The 16,205-nt window shown below is 40.5% G+C and overlaps 1 protein-coding gene across 1 annotated transcript in view; it reads left to right on the plus strand.

The window, feature by feature from the left end:
* Agbl1 (AGBL carboxypeptidase 1) overlaps positions 1-15,482 on the plus strand; it is a 63,238-nt gene extending 47,756 nt beyond the window's left edge. The window contains exons 2-5 of the mRNA XM_051206580.1: positions 7,225-7,288; positions 8,039-8,185; positions 11,296-11,427; positions 15,265-15,482. Coding sequence (XP_051062537.1) covers positions 7,225-7,288; positions 8,039-8,185; positions 11,296-11,427; positions 15,265-15,482 — 561 coding nt within the window. The remainder of the gene's footprint in view (positions 1-7,224; positions 7,289-8,038; positions 8,186-11,295; positions 11,428-15,264) is intronic.
* The last annotated feature ends 723 nt before the right edge of the window (positions 15,483-16,205 follow it).

A 16,205-nucleotide genomic window follows, 5' to 3' on the forward strand; every position in this document is an offset into this window, starting at 1 on the left:
TTCAGGGTACACAGTCCATCATGGTGAAGACATCATGAAGGTAGGAGTGCAAGACACTGATCACATGGTATCTGCAGTTAGGAAGCAGATAGATAGTAGACAGATAGGTAGATGGTAGATGGATAGAGAGATGGTAGATAGAGAGGTGGTAGACAGAGAGATGTTAGATAGAGAGATGGTAGGTAGACAGGTAGATACATACATACATACATGCATGCATGCATGCATATATACATGGCAGATGAATTCTGGCCCTTAGTATCCATACTTATTTACTTTCAGGACCCTACCCCATGGGATGATGTTGCCTATATTCAAGCAGGATCTTTCCTCAGTCTAACCTCTCTGTAGACAGTTTCACAGACACACTTAGAGGTGTGTATCCTAGAATAATATATATTCAATCAAGTTGATCTTAAAGACAAACCACCACCATGCGTCCTTTGGATCTTAATCAAGCCTGGTAATTGACTTTATATCATAGCTACCAAGGTTACACTTTACTGAGTGATAACTTGGCTTTAGATCATCTCTCTCCCTCTGTCTGTCTGTCTCTCTCTGTCTGTCTGTCTGTCTCTCTCTCTTTCTGTCTCTCTGTCTGTCTGTCTCTCTCTCATTTTGTTTGGTGTTTTTTTTTTTCAAGTCATGATTTTTCTGTGTAGCCCTGGCTGTCTTAGAACTTACTCTGTAGACCAAGCTGGTCCCAAACTCAGAGATATACCTGCCTCTGTCTCCTGAGTGCTAGGATTAAATGCATGAACCATCACTGTACAGTTTTCAGAACATCTTTTAAGAAGTAACTGGGTATAGGACTTGGAAAGGGGGCATCTTCTTTGTGCCTTTGGGATGAAGTTTCCTGATAAGTGCTTGCTTCAGTGGCTTCTCAGAAGTATGGCTCAGTCTAATGTCTTGGATGCTTTTAGTATATATTTTAAAAGTAGTGGTTCCAGTGAGCAACAAAGCAAGAAATGGTGGCTTCAGGCCGAAACAAAAAGGTAATGACCCCCTTCCTCAGTGTTGGTGTTGAGGCCTGGGTTGTAGCACTAGGAGGCATTGCTGTGTTTAGAATCAAGCTAAAAGAGCTGAACATTGTTTGACACTGATTTTCTGTCATCTTGAATTCTAACCTGCACATTCCGTGCTATAATTTGTCAACTGTGTCTTGGAGAGACATCACAGCCTGCCTAGAATAGAGACAGAGCTGGCTCTCCAATGAATGCCATTTAAAAGAAGTCAGAGAACTTTCAGGGATCTAATGCTGTTGATTACTGTCATGATTAGCATCAGGACTCGGAGACTTCATCTCCCAAGTGACAACAAGTGTGCTGGACATGGTTGACAAAGCACAGGATTCCAGATGGTTTTTGCCAGAGGAGCAGCATCACTCTCTTCAGACACACATTTATTTTCCCTCTACTCTCTGTATGAATATTTTGCTAAGTCTGTAACATCATAAACCAGATGGAAAACTGATGCAAGAGGCTTTATCTCTAATGACCTTCCAAACCATTTTTAGATTATTCACCTTTTCTCCATCATCTGTACTCACACATGTGTTTATTTACTCATGTTTTATTGAGTATTTATTATAACTAAGCCTTTTTTTTTTTTTACATAGGATTGCTGTGTCTAACCCAATAACCTCTATGTTTTGGAATAGTTATTTGGGGAATATTGAGAATATGGAAATTGGGTTTTATGGGGGTAATGGAAGCTGGCCTAAAGTGAACCTGCATTAGAAGTACATCTTTGGGCTGGGGTATAACTCAGTTGTAGAACACTTGTCAAGCATATTCATGGTTTATATTTGGTGTATTTCCATAACAATGCCCATGCTGTGACATGCATTAAGGGAAATTCCAAGATTGAGGAGAAGAGAGCAGCAAAGCCATAGCAGATTGCATATCGTGCATCTAGTTTGTAGTGCCCAGTCCTATCACATCCATTTAATTCCACCTCATTCTAACTCATTCTGTTCTACCTCATTAGATTCCATCCATTTTATATCTTCTCATTTCATTCAATCCCATCCCTTCTCACTTATCCCATTCCATGGCTACTGGAATGCTTCTCTGTGCAAGACTCCAAAAGGAGTAATTCGTAATTCTTAGTCTAGAGGAATTCACAGCTGAGATGAGATGTGGACAATTGAAAGTGACTAAGGAATGTTTTTCTTTTTCTGCTTGAGGATGGTCTAGGACCATCCAATTGAATATGGGACAACCTCATAACCCAATTACCTGATAGAACGTAGTAGATATGACTCATATGATTTCTGAGACAATGTCAAAAGAAGCCCGAGACTTCGAGCTAATTCTCTTTGAATGTTATCCCTGGGGGAAATCAGTTGTCATATCAGACATTCAAGATACTTAAAATTCTTCTACTAAAAAGAACATATGTAGTCTATAGTCCCAGGTGAGCCCAACTCTCCAGATCTCATTGTCACCATTCTAGACATCTTCTGATCAGCACATCTGCCCCCAATTGTCACTAAGGAAGGCAGAACAAACTCCCAACCACATCCTATTCTATTCTCCCACTCCCCAGATCACAAAATAAGGTAAAAGATTGTTTGTTGAAGCCATTGGGTTTTAGAATAGTTTGTTACCGTACCCCATCTTACATAACCAGAACGAGAGGTAAGAAAAATAATCTGGCTCAAGCAAGCTTTGTCTAAGGAGGGCATTATAAAGTGTTGAAAAAACACATGTACAGAAAATAAGTTTGTTTCCTTTGAGGCCAAGCACTGCCTCATTCAAGTGGTTACTAGTTATACTGTAACCTACATGAACAACATCATCTACTGATCCACTGGACTTGTGCAGTACCCAGTGTGTTCAGACATTTGGCAGATGTGGATAATGGGTGCTGAGAAAATAAGATAGCTGTGAAAATAATGCAGAAAGGGGGAACTGGAGCTGGAAACTGGAATATGATTGTATGAGGGAGGATAAATGATGTTCAATCAGAATGAACATATCCCGGAAAGCACAAGTACCCATGATGCTCACTGGCTCTGTGTAGTTGACATGTTCTGCCCTGGGGTAGGGGAAAGGACTGAAAATGTGCCTTCATGGCAGTGATATGAAGAGTCTTATTTTCACACTATAGTGCTGAGGCAAGAGGAGGAAGGTAGAAGGGAGAGACAGATAATCTAAAGGCAAGGAAGCAACAAATTCAAAACAGTCTATGAGAAAATTTTAATTCAAAACTGCAGTCCCTGAAAGACACTGTTTGTACTTCCTACTGTTTGTCTCTCCCTGAAAGCTTGGAAGATCCATTTCTATTGGAAAGTCTTAACTGACAGGAGATTACTCAGTGATTCATTTAAACGAAATCATTAAAGGAAAATCGAGGCACATCACATCCTGCCTTCCTTAATTGCTCATTTATTATTACTGTGGGTGAGATAACGGCTTGTGCTATTCTTCTAAATAGTGTAAAATATTTATTGGTAAATATAGCAATGCATAAATTAATGCCATTTGCAACTTTGAGGAACATTTTCCCCTCCACTGATAGTCATAATTTTTACTTAAAGAAAAACAGCACTGATATATTCTAGCTGAGCATTGAGTGAGAAGGCAGTAAGCTCAACATCTGTAGGAGGGAATTGTCTTCTTTGTTACTTTGTCATATCAGAGTTCTCTGGATGGACCTACAGCATGTCTGTAAAATCAATTTCTTTCTTTTCTATTAAGACCACTAGGCTTGGGCAGAGAGTACATAGAAGTATAATTTTTTTTTCTTTAAGGGTCACAACTGAATTTAGTAGCATACTTTCCAACCTTAAGAGACTTTGTAAGTGGGCTTATTTGTTATATTTTTTTATCTGAAAGTCCACAGATAAGTGGACTTGGTGGCTTAACAATATCAATTAGGACTCAAGAATGTCTTCATGCAAGAACATCAAAAAATAGGGATTTTTTTCTGCATAAAATAATTTTTACAATCTTCAGGCAGACTTCTATGTAGGTTTTCTTTTCCCAGAATCAGGGCTGATGTCCACTTGTAAACTAGTCATGCTAACTCCAGAGGGGTTCCAAAGAGTTGGTCAGGTTTCTTCTCTAGGCTGGGGAGAGGCACCAATATCATCTGTTTGTGCTCAATTGCTCCTTTAAAGCAAAAAAAAAAAAATTGAACTATTTATTTATTGTTTGATTTACTTTTATGTGAATGGTTATTTGGTCTGCATAAATGTATGTGTAATATATGCATACAGTGCCTATGGGGACCATAAGAGGACATCAGATCTGGGAGTAGAATTATAGATGGTTGTGAACCACTGTGTGGGTGCTAGAAATCAAACCTGGGTCCCCTACAAGAGCATCCAATATTTTTAACCACTATGGCATCGCCCTAGTCTTACATGCATGGTTTTTGATGAAAGAACTACAGAAGGATGGCTGATTTGTGTGCAGCCTGTACTGTTGGCCACAGGTCAAAGTAACTTGGGGGTGGTGATTTAATATGTAACATATGGCCAGCTATATCCCTTCTGTAAAATACAATGGGAACATGCAAGACAAGGATGTTCTCAGGGAGTATTAGTGGGCCCTGTAACAAAGGAGACAATTCTTTAGCTGGAAAAATTAATTCAATAAAATATACAGATTGCCTATTATACCTCAGGAGATGGGAACACAGAGACAAATAAGACCTAGATTTTGCCCACAAAGCATTTCAAATTCCCTGCACCATCTGCTCTATTGGTCACATAGAATGCAGATTCACATACCAATGTCACCATGCTGCCATGCTTCCCTCTGGGAACAAGAGGCTACAGCATGCCTAGAACCTCCACTATCCCCTCTTTATTTGATTTCTTTGATTTTTCAGTCATGGACATGGCTGAGTTAAATGTCCCTTCCCTCGATTCTCCCAGCACCAGTGTTTACCTTTGCCACAGCCTCAGCATCCCCAGGTCTGACTGTCTGCCAGCTGTTATCTCTGCCAGTCCTGGAGCCTGATGGCAGATTGTGTTTTGATCAATATGTATCCTCACTGCCTAGTTGGTGACTAGAACACAGATGACATCCAATGGAGGTCTGTGGGATGAATGCATAAATAATTGAACAGAAGGAAATGAAAGTTAGACCTTTATTTCTGTTCCATCAGCTTCTCCCTTATTAGTTTTTCTCTCTTTTTTCTCATCTCTTCATTTCCCTTTTTATTTTCTTTTTCCTAGTAATCAAGTAATGAGTCTAGCATTTTAAGTTATCAAACATTTGTAGTCTCACAAAAAGCTTATATCTTGTCTTCACAGAAAGGATGTGATTTGAGTGTGACCCATAAATGTCAATATTAGCCAGAAAAATAATTTCATAAACTTGTTTTATTCTACTGCAAATAATCTTTGGGTCAACCTGCAGAGGTTTAGAGTTATGCAAACCCCAAATGATAGTTCCGTGTCAGAAAAGAACATTGGTTCTTGTTCCCAGCTTTGAGTAGAGAAAGGCACTGGCATCATGTATATCCATAACTGGCAGTGGCTAGAGGGTGACATGGACTAGAAATTTGGGATGTGATACCTTCTATTAATATGATGAGGGCCTCGTGGAGATGCCTGTTTTAAGTCAAAGCTCCATGAAGAGATGCTAGAGTATATCTAGTGTTTTTCCTGCTAGGTCTATATATCAAGTTCTGAGGGGCAGGTGGTCCCAGAAGCCTTAGTCACTTGGAGAAGGAATTAATAAGTGGTATTTTGTCCATAACAATTGTTTTTCATTAGCTTTTATTTGTAAAAATATACTATCAAGATATTTGCCTTAATGTCTCTTAATGTCCTCTAAAATTTTATGCTGGAGTATATAGCCCTGTTAGGTGTTTTGAAGTGTGACTTTTGTCTACAGCCGTACCACCCTAAATACATTCAGTCTCATTTGAAGTGTGACTTTCTGGAATGTATTTTGGATGGTAGGGGACTTTGTGGATCTCCTGGTGTTCTTTTGGATTCCATTAGAAACATTTATCTCATATTTTATCTGGAGCAACCCCTCTGCTGGTGTTGTTTGCTAAAGGTTCTGGTACCTAGTAGAGGTGGGATAGGAAGCAAGGTGGCACATCAATGTCAGTACTGTCCAGAGTGAGTGTGGTATCAAGAAGTGAAAGCTAGGTGATGGAGAGGCAGAAGGCGTCCCAGACCTGGCTTGTGGGAGGGAAGGTTGGAGATACCCCAGGGTTCACCATGCACTGGAAGGATGAGCTAGCATTGACCAGGTTGAAAGGCAGGGAAAGAGTTGCCATAAAACGGAACAGTATGGTTGAACTTGTAGACCAAGCTATAACATTGCCGGGGGCAGGAACCTACAAGTTTCCATACCACTGGAAACATCTATTTTGGACAGGAGTGTTTAAATTAATAATGAAGTTTGGAGATAGCCACAGAAGATGAAAAATTTTGGTTTCCTGCCTTTGTCCTATGTAGGTATAGTGGTCTTTGAAGAGTTATTGAGGTCTTTGAAGCCATTTGACTTTTGAAGCCAAAAGACTTCCTCATGGGAATGTTAAGGTTTTGTTGTAAATTGCATACCTATCCAAATAAACTAAGACAAAAATGACCACAACCTAACCTTACAGTGGGAACCTGCAAAGAGGGGGTTTTATTTCTTGAGCTATGATATAGGTTACCTCAGAGAATTCTACATAGTCCTGTACTTTCTGAATGAAGACTTCTCTTCTAAAAAACAAGTGACAGTGTCCAGACTTACAAGGATTTCTGAGATAAACCCCACAAGAGGATCTGCTACTATTCTACACTTCCCTTGAGAAAAATCAAAGCTTATCTTTGTTTGACAAGCCAGTATTTGCAACAGAGGATTTAGGTGGCTTCTGTTTCTTCTTGTGATCACCATTAAAAATAATCCAGGCTACTTAAATAAATGATGTTCTTGTGACCGAGGTCCACAAAACTCCTTTAGTTTGTTGTGTCTGGGTCATTCATTAGTACTTGTTTTTGTGTGTACCTTAATAATGCTATTATCAAACTGGTTCACAAAGTGGGGTCTTGAATTCTGTCTAGGCACAGTCTCTGAACCCCTATCTCAGAGAGTGTACTCATTGATACTTAACTTAAGGGGAGCTCCCTTGCCATTTCTTTTACTTTACAGAGTTTTTCTCAGTGCAACAAAGCTTAACTCTGCCTATTCTTGCATCTCTAACCAGGCTACTTCTATCCTCTTGCATTCATTGTCAAGATACCTGTCTGTGTTATCATTGCAGAACTCCTCTGATAAAGCATCGATCCTGGCCATCCTCCAGGTCCTCAGCGATCTGCTTTCTGTCGGTGAGTAGACTACGGTCATGTCAAATCATATTGTGGACCGGGGATAGTGCTGGCCGTGATCTGTTCCAGAAAACTGTGTAGCTGGGTATTTTTATAACTTAACTTTTACTATGTGAGAGAGAACCAGCAGCTCATGTTTTTCCTTGTTGTGATGCAATAAGACAAATACTTCCCATTGCTCTGGAGTCTGATCAAGAGCCCGTAGGTGGAATGCCTGGGCATTTTGTTTCTTAGGGGTTTCCTACAATGATTCCTGTATTTCCATTCTACTAGTTGCTAAAGCAGAATTAGAAAATCATTACACCTTCAATAAAATGATTCTAGATAAGGCACTACTCCTTTCCTCTTTCTAAATTCAAGTTTTTGCAGAAGAATATTTAGTTTATGATAATGTCCCTCATATGTAGTATATATGATGCATGCATATCTATTTATGTACTCCTACATACATGCATACACATCAGTGAAGAGCTAACAGGTCCCCAGAACTTGTAGTATCACTCAATTTATCATATCTGTGAAGGTGAATATGTTAAAATCTCTAAATATTCCACAGTTGCTGTGTTCCGCACCTTTCTCCCTTTGGTTGGTAGCATACCTTGAAGATGAGTCATGCCAAGAATCTGCCAGCCTGTGTTTCTGTGGTGAACTGAATGAACCTTTGCTTTGTCTCTGACCTTTAGGGCTGAGGTCTGCTCTAGGGAGAAGGGATACACTTTGTGGCTCATCTTGCCTCTGGTTTCCTCCCAGGCACAGACCGGAGGATTTACTATATGATCGATAAGGGTGGCAGCGAAGCCCTTCTGCAGACTCTGGTGGACACAGCAAGGTCAGCTTCTCCCGACTATGACATCCTCCTGCCTCTCTTCAGGCTGATGGCCAAAGTTGGCCTAAGAGGTAATAACACTTCAAGGCCTAATTGATGACTGACAGCATACACTGGGGTTGTTCCCTGACAGCAGTTGGGGCAGCCCTGGTGGGGAGGCAGAAAGGATGCCTCAAGTGCCTTGGTGATAGCAGGGCCAGTCTTACAGGGGAGGTGATTTTACTTTTTGTTATTTTTATTTTGAAGCACAGAGTCTGGCTTCAAACTGTGTTGCTCTGGGTGGCCTCAGTTTTTACTACATTTCTTCTGTCTTAGCTTCCTGCATATTGGGGTAAGAGGTATACACCATAATGCTTGGCAAGGTAAATTAAAAAGTATACAGATGCCAGGCAGTAAAAGATGTGGTGCTTAGAAATGAATGGATAATGCATAGTTGTAATCATAGTTGACATGGGCTGCAAAATCATTGATCATAAGTCAGAAGAGATGGGAGTGACTACAGTGCACTTTAAACCCTTACACAAAATGAAACAGTTTTAGGAAATACATCTCCTAGGAATGTGCATTAGCTTTTTTTTCTCTTGTTTTGGAAGCAGTATCATGTAGCCAAGTTGTTCTGGAACTCACTATATGGCAAAGGATGGTCTTGAACTCCTGACTGCTGGGTTTATAGATAATGCATCACCAAGTCTGACCATACTTGTGTATTCGATTTTTAGTGTTATCATAGCAAATTGCCATAGTCAGTTTGTCAGTATGCACTATAAATATAATTTGATACTTCTGGAGTCTATAAGTCCCAAACCAAGTACTGTCAGGGTAGGGTCTTTTTGGAGATCCTGAGAGTTCTGTTTTCTGCTTCTCTCCTAGTGCTGCCAAAAACATTGTCCTTCCTTCCTTCCTTCCTTGCTTCCTTCCTTCCTTCCTTCCTCCCTCCCTCCCTTCATTCCTTCCTTTCCTACTTCCCTCCCTCCATCCCTCCTTCCCCCTCTCTCCCTCCCCCTCTTCTTTCCTTTCTCTTTTTCTTTTGATTCATAGATACATCACTCCCATCTCTATCTTTGTATTCACTGAGTGTTCTCCATATTTTCACTTTGTGTGTCCTCTCCTCTTCATCCAGGGGTATCAGTCATTACGTTTAGGTTCCAGTCTGTCCTGTCTGATCCCTTCTTAGCCAATTCGACCTATAAAACTCTCCAAATACGATGACATTTCTACGCCCCCCCAGACAGGGTTTCTCTGCATTGCTTTGGAGCCTATCCTGGAACTTGATCTGTAGACCAGCTGGCCTCACACTCAGAGATCCACCTGCTCTGCCTCCTGAGTGCTGGGATTAAAGGCATGCCCCACCAATGCCCAGCATAACATGCCATCTTGAATGTCTGGGTAGAAATGGATTTGTGTGTGTGTGTTTGTGTGTGTGTGTGTGTGTGTGTGTGTGTGTGTGTGTGTGTGTGTGTGTGTAGGGCACTGCTAGTTCAACCTACTATGATAAGTCTCATAGTAATAGAGCTTCTGGATATTTCTTTCCACCTGGAGGATCCTGAAACACCTTACGTTGCTGGAACTTCCTGGAGCAGGGTTGAATAATCTAAGCATTTAGAGTTCATACATACTTTGCAAAAACACTTTCACAGTTAAGCTTAAACTGCATGTTGAATATCATGTCGGTCACAACTGAAAAGCTCAGGCCCCTTTGATGTTCACTGCCAGCAGCTGAAGCCAGAGGTTTAACTGTTTATACCTTTACTTCAGGTTCATCAGCATTCTACAGATGGACTGAGAAATAGGCATTAGTTAGCACCTGCATGAATATATCCCAGTATAACTAACAACATTCATTTAGTAATTGTTCATGCTCTGTTTTCCACACTGCAAACATCTTTGTGACCAAGACAGTAAAGGAGTCTGCTCACACAGTTTCTGTTCCAAGTAGGGCAGGTCAGCTGGTCAGCAAATAATTAACTGGATGGTAGCAGACCATGCTGAGTGCTTCAAGGAAGAGAAATATTGATGCTACCCTAGGGGGGCATGGTTAGAGAGAGTGACGTTTGAGCTGAAACCTGAAGGAAGGGGGAAAGTCAGCAAAGCTGAGTGGGCTAAGTGAACTCTATGAAGACAGTAGAGACCTGCTATATCCCCCTGTCACACAATGCAGGCTGGTTTCAAGTCCCTGATGCTCACTAGCTGTTTGACCCTGGTCAAGTTACTTAAGGTTTATGAACCATGGTGCCCTTATGTCTATAATGGAAGCATAGAATTTAATTCTAGAGTTCTTAGGAAGAAATGAAGTATTAGGTTATATCCTTATCATATGGGGTCAGGGACTATCAGTCAAATGATAAAAGACATTCAAAGTCAGTGATTACCAAGTTACTGTTCTTTTATATGTGTATTCTTTATATGTGTGTATGTGTTATATGCATGTGTCCATGTATTCACATGTATGTATGTACATTTACACATGTATATGTAGAAACCCAGACAGTGATATTGGGTGTCTTTCTCAATTTCTCACCACTTTATTCTTTTTGAGATGGAATCTCTCATTGAGCTCAAAGCTCACTGTTGGAATTGTTTGTCAGTGAGCTGCTGGGATCCTCTTACTATTGTTCCCTACAGTGCTGGAGTTACAAGTACAGCCACACACAGCTGTGTTCAGTGCTGCAGAGGATCTGAACTAAGTTCCTCTTGTTTCCACAGCAAGACCTCTTACCCACTGACCCATCTTTCCACATGGATGTGGTGATAGACACCTGGAATACTAACACTTGGGAGATAAAGGCAGGAGAATCAGAAGTTCATAGTCAGTTCAAGGCCAGACTGGGCTACAAGAGACCCTGTCTCAAAACAAACAACTATTAAATTACTGCATTAGAATGCTGTGTTGTTTTCTTCACCTCAGATTTGTCTTAAAGACATGGATACATATGAAAATGACCAGGGGTGTCTATAGAGTCAAATGCTTACATTCTTAGAACCCATATCCTTCATGTCAATAAGTGCATCCAGACTTCACCTTTTGATGCATTTGGTTCCAATGGGAGCATATTTAGAGTATTTTTAATGAGGCTAAAAAATGTCTTTGTCTATAATTGCCCTCCCCTGTCATTTTCCTTCTCTTCCAAAACCTTTATAATGAATGTGAGACATAATTAAGAGAGATGTATTTGTGTTCTAGATAAGAAGTTTGGACAGAAGGCACTGGAATTAGAAGCACTTGATGTGACCTTGATTCTGGCTAGGAAAAACCTGTCTCATAGCCAGAATCTCCTGCACTGTCTTTGGGCAATGCGTGTGTTTGCCTCCAGTGGTAAGTTCCAGACCAGACTGGGACACCCGGAAACCATGTAGTGGTGTGGGGGAGCAAGGGTTTGCATGGAGCATGCATGTGGTCCCATTCAGACAGAAAGAAACCTGATAATCCAGAGGCTGTGGAGGCCAGAAATTGTATTTATTGCCTGGGTCAGGTAGAGCTCTTGATCTAGTTCCTAGGTATTGGCTTCGGTTTTCCCTCTGATTTGTGTTACAGCATTCCAAGTTTCTCTATCAGTACTAGCAGATAAAGAAATCCTATGGCAGGAGAAAGACTTTCTTTAGATCTCGACATATTCATAACATTATGTGTTACATCTGTTTTAAAAAAAGAAAACATTGTAATGGCTGGGGAGATAGCTCAGGCAGTGAAACACTTGGGGTTTGAGCATGAGCTTGAGAACCCACATAAAAATGCTAGTATGGTGATATGCACTTGTAATTCCAATGCTTGGGAGGTAGAGACAAGAGGAACCCTGGAACTTTCTGGCTAGCTGGTATAGCATAATTGGTGAGGTCTAAGCCAATGAGAAAGCCTGTCTTAAAGTAGACAGCATTCTTGTGGCTGACACCTGGCTTCCTCAATCAAGTGCATGTGGATCCATTCACACATCTGTGCATATACATGCACACACTTTAAAACAAAGAATAGTCCTTATTAATTCCATGAAGCTACTCACAGATATAACAAAATCCTAACTGATTTTTTTGTCTAACCTCATGATCCTTCCCAACAAATCCTCTCTCTGGTGATTGCATCAGAACATATTAGCTGATAGTTATTAAGCATCTACTTAACTATTTTTAATTATCACAATAATTGTGTATTTAGATCTACATTTTTATATTTCAGCAAAGGAAAAGCCAGCAGCTTAGAAGAGTGACATAATTACTTAAATTTATACTGATAAAAAGTCCTGAAGGCTGGCTTTAAAATTCCAAAAATCATGTTAATTCTACTCCATGCAGAGGCACTTTTCATTAATAGATTAGATTCTATACCTCCCATCTCACATGTAATGAGCATAGACTTTCATTTCTCCTTTCTGAGCTCCCTTCCTGGGGAATAAAAGTGACAATTATTTAGATGTAATATACTCTGTAGGGGAAAGAATGTGGGCTTAGAGCCAGGGAGCCCTGAATTTGACTCCAATACTATTTCTTATGAGTCATGGAACATGGGTACTTGACCTGCTTAACCTCATTTTTTTTTCTTACCTTGTAAAATTATAGCACCAATAATTATTACTGTTAATCTGCTAGGTTTTGTCTCACTAAAACAACAGGAATTAATTTTCTTCCAGTGCTAAGGGCTGGATGTCTGAGATCAAGATGTTGGCAAGGCTTGCTTCTATATCCAGTCCCTGTGGTCTTTGGAAGATTCTGTCATCTAGCTGTGTCCCCACATGGTTTTTCCTATGGGCTTGCACAACCTTAGTCTCTTTCTTTGCTTATATTTTCTTTATGACAGACACAAGGTGGGCTAGATTATATCTGTCCTCCAGTAGCCTCCCTTTTTTTTTCTATAATTCTTTTTTATTTTTAAAACATTTTTTAGTTTTACATACCAATCCCAGTTCCCCACCCCCTCCCTTCTCCCTCCTCCTTCCAGCTCACCTCCCCATCCACTTCCTGTACCTTAATTACTTCTTTAGGTCATAGGGATTAGGGCTTTAAAATGCATTTCAGGGAATGCATTCAACCCTCAGCAGATCTCATAGATGTGATAAACAAGATCAGGTCATAGTAAGACCATACCTCAGCAGCCGCCCTTTCCTCACCCTACTCTCTTCTTTAATATTTTGAAATTGTGTGATGAGCACACATAGGTGTGTATCTATGTAGATTCTCCAGATATCCTAAGAACTCCTGAAGTATCCCAATTTTACTCATTTTTATTTTACTTTAGACATAGGGTCTCCTGTAGCCCCAGACTGCCCTCAAACTCACCAGGTAGTCAAAGATAACTTTAAATTCCATATCCTCCTGCCTCCATCTCCCAAAAGCTGGGATTGTAGTCATGTGCCACTATGCCTGGATCAGTATCTCAGTTTTCACTGTTGTATTCTCTTAATAAACATGGGGGATATATAAAGAGACAGTTTTCCTCCAGAATAATTTCTTTGTTCACAGATAGTGTCTTCTCTGTCTCTCACTGTCTCTCTGTCTCTGATTCTGTAACTCTCTCTCAAACAAAGACTACCAGAGAGCATTTGGTAATATCTGAATGAATCTGTACAAACCCATTTCCTAAATAATAAAAGGGGGAAGTGTGGCCTTTTATGAAAGACAGCTGCCATTAATGAGTAGCCTAAAAGCATGCCAGCCAATTTGGTGCTTGGAAACAGTACAAGACTTTACGTATCTTTTGGTTTCCTAAAGGCCAAGTGACTTGCTTTCTTTAGAACATATATGCCATGGTTATGAATATCTAGCAATTTAGTATCAATTTAGCTCTGAGAAAGCCTTCAGTTTGTGTGTGGGTGTGAGAACATAACCAGTTGGGTTATATGCTTACTTACATTTATTATACCAACTAGCAGTCTCATAAGGTCATGGTGCCTCTGTACATTGCATTTCCTGGTGAAAGGCTGACAGTGTCCAAATAACCTGTGTGTTCTGTTTCCTTGGTGAGTCGTGAGCCACCATTGACTGCTTCTGGAAGCTTTCTGAACAGCTACTTCCTTCTGATTAAATTGGCTATAGCCATAGTGGGTTTATGATAGCCAATGAACTTGTTGTCAACAGCCAGATGGCCATGTTGAGCAGCCACCCAGTAATTGTGAGCCCAATGATGTTTCTTTTGTTATCCTCTCCTCATAACAAGTCTAGTCTTCCATGTTAGAATCAGAGGAATTAAAACTTATATTTTTGCTAAATCTACTTAATTCCTTAATTCTTATTGAACCACTTGCCAAAATTGTTATTCTAGTGTTATTTTCCACTTTGTAAGTAAAGACTAAATTAGTAACTATAAAAATGTGAAGACTGATGGCCACCACCAGGTCCTGCATCCTTCAAGTTAATTTGTGCTCTTCTTAGTAGGAGTACAGACAGAGGAACATGTACTCCTTATAGCATTATAACTCCTTGCAACAGTCAAGGCATTGGTTATAGTCTCTGTCTGAGAGACAATACTGTGTTTTTCTCCTGAGGCCCGAAATAGTCAATCTAAGACACACTTGTTCTTTTCTTTGATTCTTTGAGATGCCCTTTTCCCACTTATTTTCCCAGAATAAGTCAGGCCTAAAGTACCAAGGAGCCCTACATCTACCCTTTCCAAAGCACCTTTCCAATGGAAGAAAGAGAGGAGTCACTTTATTAGAGGAACATTTTTCTTCCTTTCACTTCCTTGTCCCTCATACATTTCTGCATCTCCTGGCTTCCTCTTCTGGGCTCTTCTCAAATTCAGCAGAATTGAGAAGGGGTGTGGACCATATTGGAAAGAAGCTGGGGCATCCTGGAAGATGGCAGTGACATCTACAAGTTTTTGTTTATCTGGCCCCTACACTTTCTGTCATTCAGATCTATGACCACCTTTTAATACCACGTTCCCCATCCCCCACCTCCATTGAATGAAAAGGGAGACATTCCCAGGCTAGTTTACCTTGGAGCACAAGGACTCATTCTTCTGTTGGTATTCTAATAGAGGCCAATCAAGAAAGAGCTACCCCACTTACTAGGCTGCTGAAAGAGGTTTATTATTTTTTCAGTTTTGTTTTATTTTTCATTGATATATGTTAACCCCCTTGAAGTTGTCAGTGATGAAATCCAAATTGTATTAACACATTTTCTTATGACAATAGCTACTGACTACTGAACATTTTGTCTTCAGTGACCACAGGTGCCATGCTGGGAATTAATGGAGCCATGGAACTGCTCTTCAAGGTCATTTCTCCTTACACTCGAAAGCACACCAGGACAATCAGGTACCCTGGGTGCTGTGTGATGGATGGCAAGATAACACTGGTTGCCCTCACATCTTCATGCTTCCAGGCCAATCTGTTGGTGCCTTCTTTCTTGCAGATGTACAGTGACTACGCCCCATATTAGTCTACATCTCTACCTGCTCCCACATTTCTCATTTCCTCTTATCTTTATAACAATCCCAAATGAGCATATAACTCTCAAGCTAAAATGCAGAGAGAGCTTGTTCTAAGGTTACAGTGCCATGGAATGGCAGAGGTGAGGTTTAAATTCGGATCAATCAGACTGGAAGCCTCATGTTCTCTCTTGTTGTTGATTTCGGTCGGGTGCCTTCAGATGAGTCCATTCTTACCTGGGGTGATTAATGAGTACAGTCCTCACGAGAGAGCCTGAAAGTGACAGGGTCTCAGAAGAATCAGCCGTCTAAACTTCTTAGATGAGTTCCAAGCCTTCTAATAGTTCATCATGGCCGTGTGCTGCTCTTGTGATGTGGTTTTATGATTGGAGAATGGGAGTTGGCCTATTCCTGCTGCCTCTGTATCCTAGAGTGGAGTGAATCACGGAGTTAAAAAGGGAGATGGTTTCACATAAAGGCTTTAGAGATATTCGGAACCATTAAGATCCATCATTTATGGGAGTGACTCAGCGAGGACCTTGAGAGAATATTAGAAGAAATTCAGCCAATTTCTAAGATATATGGGGTCATTTGGCAAGTAGCATTTCCATGCCCAGCCATGATATTTTCTGCACCCTAGCATCAATCTTAGGCTCATGTTTCACCTGATTATTTTTCTCTTGGGTCACCACAGTTATGCCATCATCATCCATTCTCACCTACGGTTTTCTACA

Source organism: Phodopus roborovskii, unplaced genomic scaffold (genome assembly GCF_943737965.1).
Source record: "Phodopus roborovskii unplaced genomic scaffold, PHOROB, whole genome shotgun sequence".
In the NCBI taxonomy this organism is placed as follows: Eukaryota; Metazoa; Chordata; class Mammalia; order Rodentia; family Cricetidae; genus Phodopus; species Phodopus roborovskii.